This window comes from Lasioglossum baleicum, chromosome 13 (assembly GCF_051020765.1).
Source record: "Lasioglossum baleicum chromosome 13, iyLasBale1, whole genome shotgun sequence".
Lineage (NCBI taxonomy): Eukaryota > Metazoa > Arthropoda > Insecta > Hymenoptera > Halictidae > Lasioglossum > Lasioglossum baleicum.
The window spans coordinates 13,501,303-13,521,190 of NC_134941.1; the positions used below are offsets into that span (position 1 = coordinate 13,501,303).

A 19,888-nucleotide genomic window follows, 5' to 3' on the forward strand; every position below is an offset into this window, starting at 1 on the left:
TCTTCATTAGAAGATGAATCGTAACAACGGGAACCTGTGGTTTCGCGGTACCCGGCGGCTTCAATGATTTCTGGCAGTCGGACCTGTTGGTCGGGCCACGCGACTCTAATTGATCATGTCTCTACATCCTCATCGAGAGACGTCGTGTACACTCTGCGCTCTAATTAACGATTAACCCCGCGCTCTCCGCGAGCGGACTCTCCTCGAATTGATTTCATTCAGTCGAATACTGACTTTTCGAGGAATAACGAGGCCGGGTTTTCGCTATTCATCTTCTAATCGAGAATCATCTCCTGACATTCTAATTAGAGGGTCCGCGAGCAGCACCAGTTGAATCTCCTCGCCGCGGGCCAACTCGTGCCCCAATTACCGATCGAATCCCGCCTCCGATCCACGACTCTTTCTCTCGGATTTCATTTCTCGCGATCTTTCCAGGCCTCTTCCAATGCTCCATGGAAAAACCTACCTCCAAACACGCTCTCTCTATTTATAACTATTAAACGCTTCTACGTGTAGAACTGGGTCAGCAGACTGCACCCAAGTCGCGCGCGCGCTTCAATCAATCGACCTGTCGAACGAGCATCGAACGATTTCTCGAACCCGAGCCTACGAACCCTGACAAGCCCAGGAATAATATGCCCGGCAGAACACGGTCGATCGACGTCGTCATTGATTGCTCCAGCAATTACTTTAATGCATTCTTAAAATTGAGGAAACATTTAATTCTTGGAAGAGTGAGAATGACGACGGAGATCGCCGAAACAATTTTCTGAAATACTTTCGTTCAACGCTTCTACACACTTTTCTGTTCCGTTCAGATTGTTTAAATTATTAGATATGTTGGTATCTAATCAATTATTAAACGTTTAAGTATTGCATGAGGTATTATATCGATTTTGTAGTCATACAAAGAAAAAAGTTAATATACAATGGAATTATTCTAGTTCGGCAGAAATGTTTAATGTTTTAACACTAAACCTATCGAGCACTAAAAGCGATTAAAATATTCTATTAGGTTGTAAAGAAAGAAATGCAGGATTTTTGTTGCTTTGTTTTATAATTGCAATTTTATATCAATAAATATTTACCTTAATTTAATGAGTTATATGTCATTTTAAAGCTTGCTTTACGCTCTATTTAATTATGATTTTGATATTTAATTCTGTTCAAAGTTTTATTAAATTATTTGGTTTTTATTTCAGGATGTCAAAATGCGATTTTCGCATTATTTTTGTCTATGAGTTCAAACTAGGCCGAAGTGCCGCTCATAGAAAGAAATAATACGAAAATCGCGTTTTGACATCCTAAAATAAAAGCCTGAAATAATTTAATAAAAATTTGAATAAAATTAAATATCAAAATATCAAAATGACATATAACTCATTAAATTAAGGTAAATATTTATTGGTATAAAATTGCAATTCAAACAAAGGAACAAAAATGCTGCATTTCTTTCTTTACAACCTCCTACCTTACAAAAATGACAAGGCTCAATTTCGTGCAATTTTTATTACACATGTGCTTGGATGCAGAAGTTTATCGAATCAATTCCCATGTAAGCAACATCATAATTTCAATAATTCCAAGATGAAAAATATAAAACCGGTCATTTGACCAGCAGTGGTAGGTTAAAGTAGTTCCGAGTGCAAAGGATTGACATCCTGTTGAATCGTTCTGGAGGGCAGCTAACCCAATAATCCCGGAGTCAGGTTTCCGGGACAGTTATGCCGAAGATTCGCGTTCGGAAGCTCCGAATTCATGGAGTGCCGATTCGAGCGGGTTCCGCTGGCCCCGCCTACGATTCGATTCCATTCGACGCGAGCAATCGATATCAAATACTCGAAGAAGCTTTCGCCGAACAGTCGAAATAGGTTTGCGCTCCTTGGGCGGTAGATCGCTCGTTATTCCCGTAGCCGGGGCTCGTCCCCCCATTAACCGTCGCCTCGTTACTCCGTAACGAACATTCTTGAACGGTTCAATGACGAAGGGTCATTGAAACGAGGCTGCCAGGTCGCGACCTCGCAAGCTATACCGTCGTACACCCCCGCCGCGAACCGAGAGCTTGCGAACACAGTCTCAGGTGGCACGCGTGTTCACCTGCCAGCAACCGTGCATGAATAAAAGATATAATCCATCCAGATTTACATTTCCCCGGGTCTCGCTCGTCACGGGATACGACTGTCCGTTCCCCTCCCCCTGCGGGAAGAGGAAAATGGCTTTTCTCGTTTATTCGGGGATCCAATGTTCAACGTCACCATTGTCATCCGTGGCTTTTCCCAGAGAGAATTATTTAGAAGCTGAAAGGGGAAACCTTTGGGAAAATGGGGAATTGTTCTTGCTGCCTTCTTCGCGCGCTAATGAGTTTGCTGTTAATGACATTGACGTGGGGCCATTAATTCTTCCCGTCTATTCAGGCGTCTCAGGTTCAACATTGCTGATTGATTTTTTTCCAGGGAGAAATATTTGGGAGGACAACAATACGTCGAACACTTCGGCAAATTGGGAGCTATTCTTGCGATTATATAACATTAATGAGTTCACGGTTGGCAAAGTTTACGCGCGACTACTGCGGTCTTATAGTTTGTGCGTGGGAAAGTTAAATTGACGCTTAAGCGCGATGAACTTTGAAAGTTGCTTGAACTGCTGCGGAAGTTTAACTGCGTGTGTAATATAGATCCAATTATTATCCATGCGTCGTGTATTAATAATAAAGTGACCCGAGCGTAATTGAGCGGCTCCGATTGAAACATGTCAGACACCTTGTTATTTGAAACTTCAACGTATATTTAAAAATTCTACAGGAGTTACATTACGCAGAGAAGACGGCGAACCTGCTGAGAGTATATTAAATATAGACGATTTTGAGGAGGATCTATTTCGAACGCGGCTTTGCGAATTCTCCGGAGCGATCATCAATAATTCTCGGTTTGACGGGTTTATTTGAAGAATGATTCATTGTCCCGAGGCCTCTCGCGGGTTTCCAAAAAATAAATATTTGGAACAGAGATAGGCGAGTTGCGTTCCGACAGGTTGTATCGCGCGAACGTAAAACGTCGCTTCGAGGGTCGCGTTGAATTTATTAGAGATACGTCGACTAGAAATGTCCGTATCGGACCCAGCTCCGGAAACGTTGTACGTTCGACGTCGAATTTCCCGGAGGACGATTGTTTATTTTTCGTTATGGAAACGCCAACAATCGTGGGTCTCGTGGATCGATCGGCTGCGCCGGTTAAATTGATTCGCCGCGTTACAGCTAGGTTTAGTCAGCGCGGTCGAGCATGTTGTTGGAGGAGCAGAAGTAGGTGAAATTTCCTGGTAATTCGCTGCGTGGTCGATTACCGGACACACGCGACTATCGTGTAACCGAGTTCAGGCCGCTCTGGGTTGATCCGCTCCAGAAACTCCGTGGAAACTATTTGTAATTTAGGATAAAGCGGGGCGGAGAGAGAAAATTGGAGGGAACGATTAAAAAGCGGTGAGGAGGGAGGGGAATGTGGTACACGGTGTGCAGATTTCCGATCTAAGCACACTGACCAGGTAAACACATCGTTTCTCCGGCACCGAATCGGCCGGTGTCCAAACAAACGGCTGGCGATAAACCACGAGGCGGCACCGAGGAAAAATAAATCGAGCGGAGACGTCATCGCCACTAAAGCGAGGAACCGACCGAAGACTTTGAATTTCAAATCGTAGAAAAACCGGAGAAACTCTGTCGATATTCCTGCGCAACGTCCACGTGGAACACCCACATAGAATTTCACTGAATGCTTCGAATCCGAAAACATTGACGTTGTCCATCTACATGCAATCTGCATAAAACTCGCATAGAATATCTATACAGAATGTACATTCCGCGTAAAAGCCACATAAAATCCTCGTAAAATTCACATAGAACATTTGCACACAATGCAAGTAAAATTCATCAGCAATCTACATAAAACTCGCATAAAATATTTATACAGAATGTACATTCCGTGTAAAAGCCACATAAAATCCTCGTAAAATTCGTATAGAATATTTGCACACAATCCACGTAGAATTCACATGCAATCTGCATGCGATCCACACGCAGTATCTACCCTGCATCGAAGAAGCATTGACTCGTGAAGCATTGAAATTAATAGGACAAAATTTTTATCGGCTGCACGGAATATACCGAATCCCTAAACACGCGGATAACCGTACTTTTTACTTCCAACACACGAGGACTCGCAAGTCTGAAGAATTTATATCTGCCTCATCGATTTAATCGCGCAGGGACAAACGTGAACCCTCGGCAGTACACGACTCCTTTGGAATCACTTCACGGTTGATAATTTTCTGAGAGTCAAAGTATATTTACTCTAGAGGAAATGATGAGGACAAAAGGCAGCTTTTAAAATTTTCTGAAAGGCGTTGAAAAGGGAAGATCGAAATAAATTCGATCTATTTTTAAAAAGCAGTGTACACCACTGCGAAGTTCACCAACCCTCCAATCAGTATTTCCATTAAATCCCCCCACGCATTTAATAAATTCTCGAGATTCCCGGCGCGCCTCGATATTTCGCGACAAGTCATTAAACCGGTGGGGTGAAGGGTGGGTGGGTAAATAGAGTTATGAAACCGAGGGCCGGCCGTTAAACGAAAAAAGGGGGATGGATCGGGGGGGGGGGTGAGGACGAGCCCGGCGGCGTACCTCTGGCGATTAGTTGCCATTAGACAGGTGCACGGAATCCAGGTAGCTTGTTATTGGCCTGAGCGAGGTCGCGGAGGCAGCGACTATTAAAGTAATAAGGCTAACCCTGCTAAGGTAGTGTACTTTGAAACGTGGTCGGCGTAGGGTGTGACAACAGTGAGAGAGTGAAAGAGAGAGAGAGAGAGAGGAGTAGGGGGCAGCCGCCCTAACCCACACACACACACACATGCACACACAGAGAACGCGTGCCTCTCCCCTTTCACTCTCCCTCTCGGTCTCGGTTCTCTGTTCCTCTCGGTGTCTTTCTCTCTCGCTCTCTGTTGCACTTTCGCTCTCCCCTTCGCCAATCGAACGCCGCCACCCTTCGCGGACCGCATTGCATCAGTGTGAGGCTAGCACTCGAGCAGGACTCTTCCGGTTCTTCCTCAAGAGCGTGTTGCGCGCCGTACGCGAGAAACCGGGTGTGTGTGCCAGAGTGTGCGGTGTTGTGTGCCGTTCGCCGCGTGGTAAACAACCGATATCCCGGTATTTAGGACGACGACGTGTGTGCCGTCCAGCGGATCGATATCCCCGGTTCCTCGAGGCTCTCTCGGCTGCTCGGCCGCCTCTCGCTCGAGGGATCGACAGTCGTTTTGCCGCCGCTTTTCCGACACGGTGCCTCTCTCAAGCTCGATACGCCCGGACCACCGCGTGCTTACGTCTCCGCCACTCCCCGCGCCACCGCGATCTCTATTTTCCACGGAGCTTCTTCTCGCGGCTTCCTCGAAACCGACCGCGATGCTATCGACCATGGATTCCCGAACCAATTGAAAACAATCGGCTAGTGTGCACGTGTGCGATCTGCCCCCGACGACCGGCTCTGTTTACTTATGGTCGTTCGGCGGCCACGCGAACAGCTTAAATGGCAGAGAGTCCCATCAGAAAATCGAAACGCTACTGTGCCAGACAGGTCAGCTACGTTACTAGTTTTTTCTCGTGCTTCTTCTTACCTGTGTCACAAGTGTTCCGTGTTCCTTCATCTTGTTTCTCTTCCTTTCTGTATCGATGAGTCGCGGGTGTTTCTCGACGGGGAAAATATTAATCGGAAGAGATGTTCTTCTTGTTTTTCCTGGCTTCGCGCGCGACAATGGGCGCCGTTTCTTTCACCGTTCGCGACAGACGCTGGCAGAGAGGCGGTAATTGAAAGTGTGGAACGTGCAACAGCGTCCCTGTTGCTTTTTCATTCGCGGCACACAGGATGCGCGTTCGGCTGGACGAAGCCAGAGATACCGGCGCTAACACTCGAACCGCTCAGACAATTCCGATGGAAACGACTGTCAATCGCGAGGGGAACGGGGGGATCTATTATTCCGCGTGTTAGTCTACAGTCGGAGTTCGGATAAAGATGCAACAAGTTACAAATGTAATGAACACTCCTGTTCGTACCACAGCGGTTTTAAACTTTACATTGAACCATTTGAAACGAGCTTTTTATCCGTTCATTTCGAAACAGAACTGCGAGAAACCTATTAAGCGAATGCTTTGAGAGAATAGAGACCTTCGCGAAACAGAAACAAAGCTGAGTTTGTTTTATTTCGTTCTCGAGTCGTAATCGAGAAATGTTAAACGGCTCTCTCTCTCTCTCGGTCGTGAACGTAATGGAAGTTTGCGTAACAGTTTTCTCCCAAGACGTTGGTGCTTGTATGTTGCAGGTGCTGTCCCTTGGAAACGACATCCTCCCAGAGTACAAATTACAGTCTCCTAGAATCGGCAAGTGGACCATACTGCACTACTCACCTTTCAAGGCGGTCTGGGACTGGGTGATACTGCTCCTCGTCCTGTACACAGCATTGTTCACCCCGTACGTCGCCGCTTTCGTCCTGTCGGATCCCGAGTACAACAGCAAGAAAGACAAGAAGTACAGCGACGATCCCATCGTCATCATAGACTTCATAGGTGAGCCAGACTTCCGTCTTTCTACACCTTCTGCGAAGATATTCGATCGAGATAAATATTCCTTTGATATCTCAAACGACGAAATCAACGATAGAGGTTGCCAAGGAATGTCTTTGATCTGTGGGAATGATTAAATCGAACCAGTGCAAGGAAGTGAATGTATTTATTTCTGTATGAATATTTTCTTTATTGCACGACGAATTTGATCGCAAACGTCAGACCAGACGTAGCTACAGGCGCTCGATTTGTTTGATCGAATACGTTTTGCCAGAGATAGCACTACATACACGTTGGGTGTCTGACCGTAGATCGACTCGTTCTACTATGCGCGCGGGTAGAACTAGAACATACAGGAGTAGACACATTATATATCGATCTAATATTTTCCCGGACAATTGCCGTGGCATTTGCTAGCTTCTAGACACGTGCTTCTTCAAAAAAATACTTTTTATCGCGCACCAAGCGAGCCAACACCTGTTGGGAAAATTAAAGAACGTATGAAACACGATCGGATCGTTGGTAGTCTATAGATCGCGGATGTTCATACAATTTTCAATTTTTATAGACAAGTTTTAAGAAAGTGGCATGCACAACAAAATCCTATTTTTAATGGGAACAGTGTTTTTAGATTCGAAACAAAATATTTTTTTTTAATAGTTGTCTATTAAAGCTTGTGCGATGCTGACTTTCTGGAGTTGTAACATCATTGCTCGGAGCAAACAGAAAACAGAAAATTGAAACCCAGTATGGTTTGGCAATCCTTTGTGTACCATGTAGTGGAAAACCGTTCGCGTTTCAAGGATCGTTTTTCCCGGAGGAAATATTGTTTTGGGGAACACAAGATTGAAAACACGCGCGCGCTTCGTTCGCCTTCCCCGCGGCGTTTGTCCGAGCGTTCTCGTCATGTTCGTCTGTTTCTGGTTTTTCAGTCGACGTCACGTTCATAGTGGACATTATCATAAATTTTCGCACGACTTTCGTGAATAGCAACGAGGAAGTGGTGTCCCATCCTGCAAAGATAGCCGTCCATTACCTGAAGGGTTGGTTCTTCATCGACCTGGTGGCTGCCATACCCTTCGACCTTTTCCTCGTTGGCTCCAACACTGACGAGGTAAGTTACACACAGCACGCTCCGCGTTCTCGGAGAATCTTTCCTTCGCAGGCCCGACACTCTGATCGCCCCCGTGTACAGTCATTTTTCTTTCGGCTCCGGCTGAATTCTTAAAGTTCAAGGTGGACGTGCCCCTCCGGCAATACTCCCGGCGTCATCAATTCCCAAACACCACCTCCTCCCCGCCCTCCCCCCCCCCCGAAATACGTTTAGACGGCCGACAACAAATTCCCGAAGGTTCCGGAAAAATTTCCCGGAAATAAATATCGAAGAAACACCGCGCGCGCAATTACACTAAAAGGGAAACGGCTCGCGACGCGACGGCCGATCAGGGTGTCGGCCGAAGTTTCTAGAATGTCGATGTTAGCTCGTAAACATGATTAGGATGACATGCCGAACCCACAGTTAAGTGCCCATAGGTGTGTCTTACCGGATTGGTGCTTAGTTCGTTTTCCCTTTTTTCGACGTTTCTCGGTGTTGAATGAGTTCTATTTTTCTTTGTCGAAAGTTAGTCGGCTCGACATACATATATGTATCTCTCTCTTTTCTTTCTTTCTTTCTCTCTCTCTCTTTCTCTCTTTCTCTCTCTCTCTCACTCTCTCTCTCTCTCTCTCTCTACATATATATATATATTTCTATATATATATATATATATATTAATGTGCAGACGATATATATGTACCGACAGACGAGAAGGAACTTTAACGGATTCTCGTTGTCTGGAACGATTCCACACAAGTTTCACGAATGGTACATGTACGTCATTAGTCAGACATATCGCTCGAAGAAATCCAGAGTAACAATTCACGCCTATGTCGGAGCGATAATGCCATTAGATCCCGCAGTTCGCGCGGACAAGAACACGGTAGAGATCAGCCTCTCTATTTCTCTTGGCAAGAAAAAGAGAGGCGACCGAAATTCTTTCTCGAGAGAAACTGTTCGTACCTGTATTATGCTAACACACCTGGTCCGTGAACGCGCGTAAGTACGTCTCTCGCTCCCTCTCTCTCTTTCTCTCTCTCTCTCTCTCTCTCTCTCTCTCTCTCTCTCTCTCTATCGCTATGACGATTGTCTCGGGTTGTCTAAGCTGTTCCGAACATGATCACGTCGATTCCTTGCCAGTGACTCTCTTCTGTACAGTCTTTTCCTCTTACTTTCCGTTCGATCACTGTTCGTTCCGAGCCAACCCTTCGCACCCAAACCGTGCGTGTTCTTTAATTGCGTGAATCTTAATTAAAAATATACGTACACATTGTACAACGTTGTAGACGTTCGAAAAAAAATGTGTCCCACCTGTTCGGGAAAGAACGTGCATTTCAAAGAGAAAAAAGGAAAACGTGCGCGCGAGAGGTTCATTAGTGTCTCGGTTTCGGTAGTCGTGAAAGGGATTCCGAGGACGATGATGTTTCTTTTTTCCTATTTTGTTTTCTGCGCTTCGATCGTTGTCGAGAAGGAACCAGTGAACGAATTGAGAGGAGAAAAAGCAAGGGATGAAATGAATAAAGGAACGGAATATATTGCGACGGGAAGAGGGAGGAAAATTTGAGACGCAGAGTTGAACCGACGAGAACCGGCGTGTGTCGAACACCTTGATGGAAAAGTGCGCTCCCGCTAGCGCGACCCGATTTACCCGTTTTATCCCCGCCGGCCCTCTGAAAGGGGGAGCGGAAATAGGGCGGCGTAATTTTAATTGCGCGTGCAGGAAAAGCTTGTTTCCACGATCAACGCGCGTAAATTAATTATATTCTGCGAGAGATCGGTCGCTGACAACCTTCCACGTTCCCCAGCGAGAACCAATCGAATCACCCTGTACCGAGAATTCGACGAGAGGAAAGAGAATTTTGTCGTTTATTTTCTTTTTTTTTTTTAAATCGAAACTCCGCCCCACCCACCCCAGTGTTCTCCTCAAATCAACGATTGCTATGATCAGGATGAATCTTCATCTCCACAACGAATCTCTGTCGACTAGACCGAAAAAGAGTGAGAGCAATATCCTGTCTTTCTTTTCCGTTTCTCTCTATCTCTACATCTCTTTCTGTACTTTTTTCTGACTTTCTCTACTTTTTTCTAACTTTCTCTATCTCTCTACTTCTCTCTCTCTCTCTCTCTCTCTCTCTCTCTCTCTCTCTCTCTCTCTCTCTCTCTCTCTCTCTCTCTCTTTCTTTCTATATTTCTCTCTGACCCGACCAGCCCCAGTTTCTTTCTCTTACTCTCTGTATGAACAACAATTTAAAAAAATTCTCAATCACGAAATCATGAACGAACGAATTTTAACCTCAGTTTAACGTTTTCGTAGCTCGGCTTGGACAAGGACGAGGTTAGTTGACACACAATACACACAGAGAAATTCTACTCACAGGCTGATATATTCTCTAATTTTGTTCTCGTTTCTTTTCCGTTCTTTCTTTCCTTCCTTTTAAACGAAACGCAGATTTCGATCTCACACGTTTTCTCTCTCTCTCTCTCTCTCTCTCCACACACACATTTACACACACTCTCTCTTTTTTTTCTCTGTCTTTCTCTCTATTTCTCACAACCCACACCGTAATATTACGATTAATTATACAATCACCGAATGCAGCCATGAACTCTTCTATCTTCTGTACGTTTCTTTCTTATCTTCCTTTCTTACTGACTTTCTCTGTCTTCATTCTGTCTATCTATCCCTCTCTCTTTTTCTCTGTCTCACAAACACACACAGCACACAAACACACACACACACACACGCATCAAGACTTTCTCAGCCTTGATTTTACGATTTCTCTGATCTTTTTTCTGCACATCGCACGTCGGTCTAAAATGCAGTTTTGGCTCGGCAGAAACGACTGCAGGATTTCTTTTACGCTAAACATATTTAGAACTATTTATTTTGCTGCATTAGAATCGATTGGCTAGAAATTCCAGAAACAAACATTCAAGTCCTTGAATGACCTTCGGGAATACTAAATAAATACTAATAAATAATACACAGGTCCCGCGAACAATTTGACAAAAATATATTTGTAACATTAAATTATTTTTGCTCGGCTCGAACCGCATTCTAAACTACAGTGCACCGTTCTCTTCCCCACAAAACTGAGACTCGATCCCGCTCTCGATGCTCCACGTTCACTCCCACGATCACCACACACTCTTCACCAACGTCTCACACCTCAGCAGTCACATGTACACGTACATACGCCAACACATAGCCAAGAAGAAGTTAATCCAACCAACTGCAACCCCACGATTTGTCAAGGAAGTTCGGGCGAAGTCGATCGACAGTGTCGCGACCTAAATCAACTTTTTCTCGATTCTTGCTGTACATAAATCGTGTACTGGGTGTGGTTTTAATCACGATGCCACGGGTAGCATCAATTACGATACCGGATCAGAACGAGTAACATTTCTTCGTGCGAGGGTTGCGCTCTACGAATTCGCATGCACTCGCGGCCACGATAAGTAGAAACGGCCAGCGATGATCAGACGCGAGTATAATCGAGTCATTTGCAGGCCAAATCGATTGACCACCCTTCAAATTTCCTTACTGAAGCAATTCGAAAATGAATGTGCACCTTTTTATGAATCTTCTCAATTTTTCTTGGCTGTTGCTAATCGATTTGGCAAATGAACGGCTCGATTCGCGAGAACCACGCACCTCCGATGATCCCGGAAACCTCAAACGAACAAATGTTGTTCCGTGTTTCTCGTTTATTTTTCATGAGGAATCGCGTTAGCCTATCGCGCGCGATTGAGAATCGCAGGCGCTCGAGGATTTACACAGGCGCGTGTGTTCCGTAACGCTTTCGCAAGGCTGTTCGATCGACTTCCTCGCGAAATTTTACGACGGCGAGGTCCTCGGAGAAGTCTGCATGTCCACAGTAAAGTATTTACGAGAACGAATACTGTAAATATTTTCTCTCTTCCGCTGTTTTACGATTACTCCTCTCGGTAGGACTTGCATCAGAGTATGAAACCGTAGCGTTAAAGAGTAAACCTACTTCTCCACTTGTTCTATATTTTTCTTTTTGTTCTCTCTTCCCGAGCCTTGTAATCTTCTCTTCCACGCGTGTACAAAACGTTTCTCTGTGAAACAGCACACAATCGCCCACACACGTTTACACGTTCATACACACGCTCCGTCGACGTCACACGCATACACACACACACGAGTATGAATAGAGCGAAGAAAATAGAAAACGTGATGACACTCCGTACCATATGTGCGTATATATATATATATATTACACATACATATATACATACATACACACATCCCGATTAGATAGTTGATAGATCTTAGACGATTATACCCCCGAGAAATCTCGACCCATTGTTTATATACGAGCGAACGACTCCCACGATCATTCTCTTCTTTTTTTCGTTCTCATTCCCCAAATTTTTGTCGTCGTCCATCCATCTTTCTCGATCTTTTCTCCCCTGATTGTTTTTCTTCTGTCTTTCTTTCGTTCTTTCTGTTTTTTAAGTAGCCACTAGTAGACGTTCGTTGGGTATCAATACTTGCTGAGAACGGCGCCGAATAGTTAGAGTGATTTTTGTAGATAGTGATCGACGATTTTTATCAAATATTGATGCTCGGACACGAATCACGTACCCGTCACTCCGTTCTACAATCACCGTCCTACAAAATTCATTGTCAACGCACCAATTGGAGTTCGATTAGATAGAAAAATCAACGATCTAGAGGATCGAGCAATCTCCAGACACACGTTTGTCCAGATCGTCAAACCCGTTCGCTTGTTGGGGTTGCAGGATTAGCAACGGTCGGTCGACAAATGTCACACTCGCTTTGCGTTTCGGTAACTAACATGTAAATCAGTGCAATTAAGAAAAATACCGTCGCCTTCAGCAGAGTCTAAAGAATCGTTCTACGCAAGAAATAACCGCGCAGCCAAGAACAGAAAATTCTAAGAAAAATGTAAAAACTCGAAACTTTGCCTCGTTCTCTCGTGAAAGTCGAGATCGGTGGGCAGGCAGGATTTCAGACGACTGGTTATCGAGACGCGAGTAAAAGTTGAAATTTGTCGGCCGGTGTGGTTAAGAGAACATCGATCGGCACGCAAACACAGAGCTACGACACACGCTTCGTAAATTCTGAAACGATACTTGTTGCACGCCCGTCGTCGATAGGATCGATCGGTTCGGCCGCAGCTCTGCCGTCGCGATTCCGGTTTTACGAGAGCCAGCCGGCGTGTCTTAACAGTCGAATTGCCGCCGTAGACAGAGCAAGGCTAACGGGGGAGAAACCGGGACAAACCGGACGCCGTTAATCGAATTAAAGATTTAACTAATCAGTCGGAGGATTAGCGAACACGATTGAGCGGCTCGCGTTCAGTCCTCGGCCCTCCGACAAACGCGAACACATTCGCACATAAATCTCGAACGCATTCGAACACGAACTTCAAACAAACACACACACACACGCACACACACATACACAGACCCACGGACACAGAAAATAGAGAGCGAACGACACGCGAGAGACGCAGAGGATCACACAGTGAACACAACGAAAGCGTCCACGAAAAGCGAAAGAATAATCAACCGGATTTTGTGAGGCTATCGTATGTAAGCTTTTGACGTTTTCTCTCTCTCTCTCTCTTTCTCTCTATCTCTCTCTCTTTTTTCTTCCTCTTTCTGTCTGTCTCTATTTTCTTTTTCTTTCTCTCTGTCTCTCTGTCTCTGTCTCTGTCTCTTCACTCTTTCTCTGTCTGTCTCATTCCCTCTACCTGGATTCTATTTAAACGAGTCTGTTCGTCCTGTTTTTTCTTTTCCGTTGTCGAGAGCTTCCGTTTTGGTACCTGTTTATTGTTACGCTTCTGTTGCAAGCTGTCTGAAAACCGTACAAGCCCAGCCTGTATCAGTAATCAGTCTTTTTGCGTGCGTTCATGTTCATCCGAGCTGCAACCGGCTCGCTTTGACGTGTTGTCATGCGTTTTGTAATTTTTACGCTTCCAGAAACTATGTACGCGGGCCGATACGATACTCTATCTATCTATCTCTCGCTATCTGTCTGTCTGTCTGTCTCCATCTATTTCTTACTGTCTGTCGCTCTTTTTCTCTCTCTTTCTCTGTCACTTTTTTCTCTCTCTGTCTCTCTCTCATTCCTGTTGCGTATATCATGTATCTCACCCATACATGTAAACTCTACAAAACTAGACATAATGTATATCTGGACATTTTGTTGTACACTATTGAGTGACCATGCGTGTTTTTTCTGTCGCTTGAACGCTTCGTCTTCTTTCCACCCACGTGTAATGTGTTTTCTTTGTGTATGAGCACGGGTTGCTGGGCCGACATTTTATCGTCGTTCGCACCGATTTCGAATGGTCGTGTCGCGCCTCGGATTTCGATGGACGACAAAAAAGAGATATGTATCTCCGGAAACGAATTCTCCTCTCGCTTCGATTTTCCATCGAAACGCATTATTGCACAGAGTATTTCCACGGCGCACTCGTTATTATGCCACGGCATCGATCGACTGCGAGGGAAACCAGTTTCCAGCTCCGCGAAACATATTTTTTTCTCGTTCAGATTTCCATCGAGATCATTTACATAGAGATCTACGGTCTGCTCGTTATCGTACCGTCGCACAGTGGTCCAAACAGTCAATTTAGGAGTGCAAAAGTCGAAAAACCAAACTTGGAGTAGGCATTTTATTTCTTACATCAACACACATGTCTGTAGAAGTTAAAATTTACACTTTTACACGTAACAGTACTTTTACGTAACAGTATGAAAAATAGCATTGTAATAAAGGACATCCTTTTTACCTATAATTTATTGTTTAGAACGTTAATATTCATTCTAATAGCCGGTGGCTTATAATAGCCGTGTTCAGAAGCATTAGGAAGAAATAAAAACAAAATTGAGCAATTTTTCGGAAATGTTTAAATTATGTTTCTGAAAGAAGTATTAATTTTATTTTTTTAATTTGTTGTAGCAAATATTAATGATATTCGCCCGTATTCGCGTTAATTTTTGCATGAATATTAGGAATGGAATATGCAGTTTATGCTTTCATTAAAATTAACATAAAAATTTATTATAAAAACTTCTATTAATCTTTAACTCAACTTTAAAATTAAATTTATATAAAAACTTCGCTTATAGGTAATAATTGTTTCAAAAAATAATTATAATGCTTATTATTTGATGTAAATATTGTTTCCTTATTATTTTTATTATTGTTTTTGTTGTAAATTTAATTTCTGGAAATTAGACTGTTGCAAAAATAAGAATTTGATACAAGTTTCTCTTTCCTGTCATTGTAAATTGAAACTGGCATTCTAAATTAAAATACGTTGCTTCGTCTGCGCTATTTCAAGCAAAGAAAATATTTCAATAAACTTATGAAACTCTATTAGCCTAGAACACATGTAACACACAGAATTACCGATTTATTAGTGGCGTTTAGACTTGTGCACTCCTAAATCCGCCGTTTGGACCACTGTGCGTCGCTGAAAGCCACGGTATCGATCGATTCACGGTAAAGTCTCGTCGAATCGAGAATATTTTCGGTAAATTTAGTTTCGCCGGGTTTATTCATTCGCGAGACACTCCGTGTATCGAGCGTCTCTTTGACCGTCGAGATATCTCGCGATCGGCTGAGGGTCATCCGAGACATCCGATCTCGAGGGATAGAGCGGATCGATTAGCATGTCCGGAATAAACAAGGCACGGATTGTTCGAGGCTATCGCGCAACATCCGTAGCCATTCGGAGTCGTTTCACCGCTCGAGATAGGATCACGACGGACAATAAGACCACCTGTCTCCGCTGTGTTCCGAAAGCTTCCAGGAGATCCTTTCCTTCGCGTGTACGCCGTCGTAACACATTCCGCGCGTGTTATCTGCCACGGCTATCAAACGTCCTCGGGTATTCCTGGCGGCCCGAGGCCGGATGAAAGACGAAAAGGCCGAATTTCTGCTCATCCTGATCGTCTAGATAACTTCGATGCACCGCGACCATTCGAACCATGTAGAATAGAACGTTATCGTCGGAAAATCACTCCCCTAAGTACCGTCGCCACAATCTCGTTTCCGCTGGAGTCAACCTGTCAACCGGAAAACGTCAATTTTACTTGTTCGATCGGAAAGTTCGTCCCGTTTTCTGAAATCCATCATCTTATCAAGATTGTTCGCATAGATCATGCAAAAATCGAACGAACTTTCCAAGTCCATCCAAGAAAATCATTCGAGCCGTAGTACCATAATTGTCGCGGCATAATTTCTGACCGGACGTCCGACAAATCGGCCGGTTGACAGATTGAACGATTCCACACCCGATCGATCATCCCTCGAACGTCACCGAGCAACCCGTGCACCAAGTATCAACTCCGAGACTATCATTAGCAACCAATTAGACGAATGGTTCAGTTTGATTGGAGCGTAGACGACTCATTTGCATGATAGCCGATACCGACACGCGCGTCGTACTTTCGGGAGCTCGGGATTCGAACGGAATCCCGAGTCCACCGACAGGTAAGATGTCCGAGGAAAGCATGAGCAACCTGCCATGAGCAACTCTGTCGGAGGAACGTTCGCAACGACTCATTCCGCCGTTTCCGACGCTTTGCGATTCTTATTCCGTTGGGAGCAACGAAGCCACGCCTCTTCGACCAAAGCCACGCCTATTTTATGTAGAAAGAGCGAAACAGATTGTCTCTTCTACGCGGGACTCGCAAAGCAACCTTCCACGATGAGTAATTAGTAGAAAAAGTTTTCTGTTCACTTTCATTTTACGGAGAATCGCATCGTTAACTTAATGCACATACAGATTTTCATGGATTAATTTAATTTGAGGCGTGGCTTGAGCGAAGGAGGCGTGCTTTCGTTGCTCCTGGAATATTGAGAAGGATAATAATGATGTGTTGAGTTTCGTCGACCCGTTTCCCGACATTTTCGATTTAAAAACGGAGCGCAAAGCGTCGGTCGACCGAGTTCGACTTGGATCGATGAGACTCGGATGGATCCACCGAGTCGTTTGTTCACGGGAACCCGAGCGTGTACCTTTCGTTCGTCACTGTGAATGACAAAAAACAAAAAACAGAAGTCCACGTTTCGAGAGCGTATCCTTTGATCGCCTGCGTACCATAATTAGCCGTGATCTGCCATACGACTCGAGCGGATCTTAGTAAGTACTCCGACTAGAAAATTCTCAATTGTCTCGCGGGGGAAGTTTGTACAGTGTATAAAAGAGTATCGAAGCCAAGGTAACCGAGAGAACCATCGAGCGGAGGTGCACGGAGGATTGTCGCGAGTCGGACTTGACCGCGACTGTCGTTCCGGGGATCGGTGGAATTGTGTAACGGGCAATCGGAGGAAACGCGTCGACGTGTGTCCGAGAGACACTGTATTCCCGAGAATCTCATGCATGGAATATTACGCGGCGGCTTCTCTGGCTGACCTAAAAATGACCGGTGACGAGCCGATCGATCGAACACGGGAACGACAGTCGCATATTAGACTCTCCTCGTAAGACCTATCGCTGCAACCATCACTCGAACCGTAGAACTGACTTTGCCGAGTGTCGAACGCGTCGCTTCGATCCTATTCAGCACCAGCGACGGTCCATTCTTCATCGATTCGTTCGTTGCTTTTTTAAGTTTCGATCTTCGAATCTCTGTATAGTAGACTCCCGTATAACGCGACCAGAAGCTTGTTTAAAAAGACTTTATGTAGTTTAAAACATTGTGTAGGAGACGACTGTACACTACTGCCACAGAAGATATAGATCCGCTGTCGCGAAAATTGCTCTTTGAAAAAGTAAAAAGATGTAAATGAGTACATGAAAGAGTCGAGGTATTATCGCAGCATTCAGATAATTTGTGAATTTATTGTATACACATATTATATTAGGCTGTAAAGAAAGAAATGCAGGATTTTTGGGCCTTTGTTTAATTGCAATTTTATACCAATCAATATTTACCTTAATTTAATGAGTTATATGTCATTTTAAAGCTTGTTTTACGCTTTATTTAATTATGCTTTTGATATTTAATTTTATTCAAATTTTTATTAAATTATATTTTATTTCTTATATTTTATTTTATATTATTTTATTCATTATATTTTATTTCAGGATATGAAAACGCGATTATTTTTTTCTATCCGTTCAAAGTATTACCTTGAACGGCACTTCGGCCTAGTTTGAACTCGTACAAAAAAATAATGCGAAAATCGCGTTTTGACATCCTGAAATAAAAGCCAAATAATGTAATAAAATTTGAATAAAACTAAATATCAAAATCATAATTAAATAGAGTGTAAAACAAGCATTAAAATTACATATAACTCATTCAATTAAGGTAAATATTTATTGGTATAAAATTGCAATTAAAACGAAGGAACAAAAATCTTGCATTTCGTTCTTTACAATCTGCAATTTTTTCGCCGCGTCATATCAGAGTCCACTGTAAAATTATTTTAAGGAGACCTAGCTTGGAAGGCTCCTTTAACCTGCAAAAATTCGCGGATTGACAAATTGGCGAACGAATCGAGAACGAATGAATTGTTCAGAGCAATGTGCAGCTTTCAAGGAATCGTTGCACCGGCTGGAAGTGCACGCGGTTCTGCGAATCGTTGGTCCGTGAAGAATCGATCAACGACCCAGAATCGTTGAACGAAATATATCGGAACGCGTGAAAGTCAGTTCTTTGAGCGTTCGATGGGAAACTCGAGTAACGAACAAGAGTCTCGTACGGCCGAGCGTGAGATCGACAAAGTGTGACGTGTTCTTTGCAGACGACCACCTTGATGGGACTGTTGAAGACGGCGCGTCTTCTGCGACTCGTCAGAGTAGCTAGGAAGATCGACAGGTACAGCGAGTACGGAGCTGCGGTATTGCTCCTTTTGATGGCCACCTTCGCTCTTATTGCTCACTGGCTGGCGTGCATATGGTAAATCATCTCCCATTTCTATACTTACTGCCGTAAAAGACCGCTTCGATAGATAGTCATCCTTAGATAGTCATCTCCTAAAACGACCGCTAGGCCTCGCTTTTATCCTCGCGTCGATCAAACCACATTCCCAATTGCTACTTCTCGAAGTCAACACTATTGTACTCAAAATAAAAATTGTTTGCAGTAATTACAAGACGTGTTTCCCGTGGGAACAACACATTTACACTAACGAGCATAACTGATTCAACACACTTTAAATCAGAATAACTTTTTTTTGAATGTGGGCCAAACGACTTCAATTTCTCTGTAAGACTAGAAGAATTAGTTTAGTAAATTACTATTTGGTCGGAATTGCGAAAAAAAATAGTAAAAATTGATATTTACTACTTTTTTAGCTGGGCCAATAACGAAAATTTAAAAGATGCGTTTGGTCAACTCGTATAAATGATATATGCTCTGAAAATTTATTTCATTGAAACTGGTTAATTGGTTTACGAGTTATAAACAATCAAACGTGGTAAATCACGAAAATCTGGTAAAATTGCAATTTTTACCACTTTCGATCGTTTTGTAACTCGTAAACCAATTAACCAATTTCAATAAAATTTTCAGAGCGTATATCATTTATACGAGTTGACCAAACACATCTTTTAAATTTTCGTTTTATTGGCCCAGCTAAAAAAGTAGTAAATATCAATTTTTACTATTTTCTTCGCAATTCCGACCAAATGCATTTTTGCAAAATATTTTTTGTTTGGTCCATTCATAAAAAAGTTATTCCGATTTAAAGTGCGTTGAATCAGTTATGCTCGTCACTGTATTTCTTTTCTTAAATAATGTGAAATAGTCACCTCTAGCGCACCGCAAACCTGGACTCTCAAGCCCGTAGAATCTCCTTTGAGAAAACTAGTGAAAATCCTTCTAGAATTGTGGTTATCGACGCGAGGGCATTGGGTCACAGCTATCTCGTTGCACTAGACACTCTGAGACCACTCGTTCCCCGTAGCCCTTCAAGTTCGATGTACACGTGGCAAACGATTTCGTAGAGCAGAAGCTAGCAGTAGAGAAAAGATTAGCGAACGCAGCAGGAAAGATTAAAGAAACACACACACACACGGACATGTCCGTTGGGAAAATAACAACTCCCGTAGACACCCGCGCTCGTGCACTTTACGCGAGAGTGGGCTGCTTCCAGGGTTAAAGATCCGATCGAAGCAACCGTGTTAGCACGATGAATCAGGCAGCCCGCGAACTTTGAAACCTGA

The 19,888-nt window shown here is 43.7% G+C and overlaps 1 protein-coding gene across 15 annotated transcripts in view; it reads left to right on the plus strand.

The window, feature by feature from the left end:
• The window catches only part of Sei (potassium voltage-gated channel seizure), a 137,526-nt gene that overhangs the window by 101,059 nt on the left and 16,579 nt on the right, over window positions 1–19,888 (plus strand). For 13 of the 15 annotated variants that reach the window (XM_076437258.1, XM_076437256.1, XM_076437264.1 and 10 more), the window contains 4 exons: window positions 6,367–6,610; window positions 7,540–7,721; window positions 10,018–10,038; window positions 18,466–18,620. In XM_076437258.1, coding sequence (XP_076293373.1) covers window positions 6,367–6,610; window positions 7,540–7,721; window positions 10,018–10,038; window positions 18,466–18,620 — 602 coding nt within the window. The remainder of the gene's footprint in view (window positions 1–6,366; window positions 6,611–7,539; window positions 7,722–10,017; window positions 10,039–18,465; window positions 18,621–19,888) is intronic. The other 2 variants (XM_076437259.1, XM_076437271.1) reach the window with 1 other exon arrangement.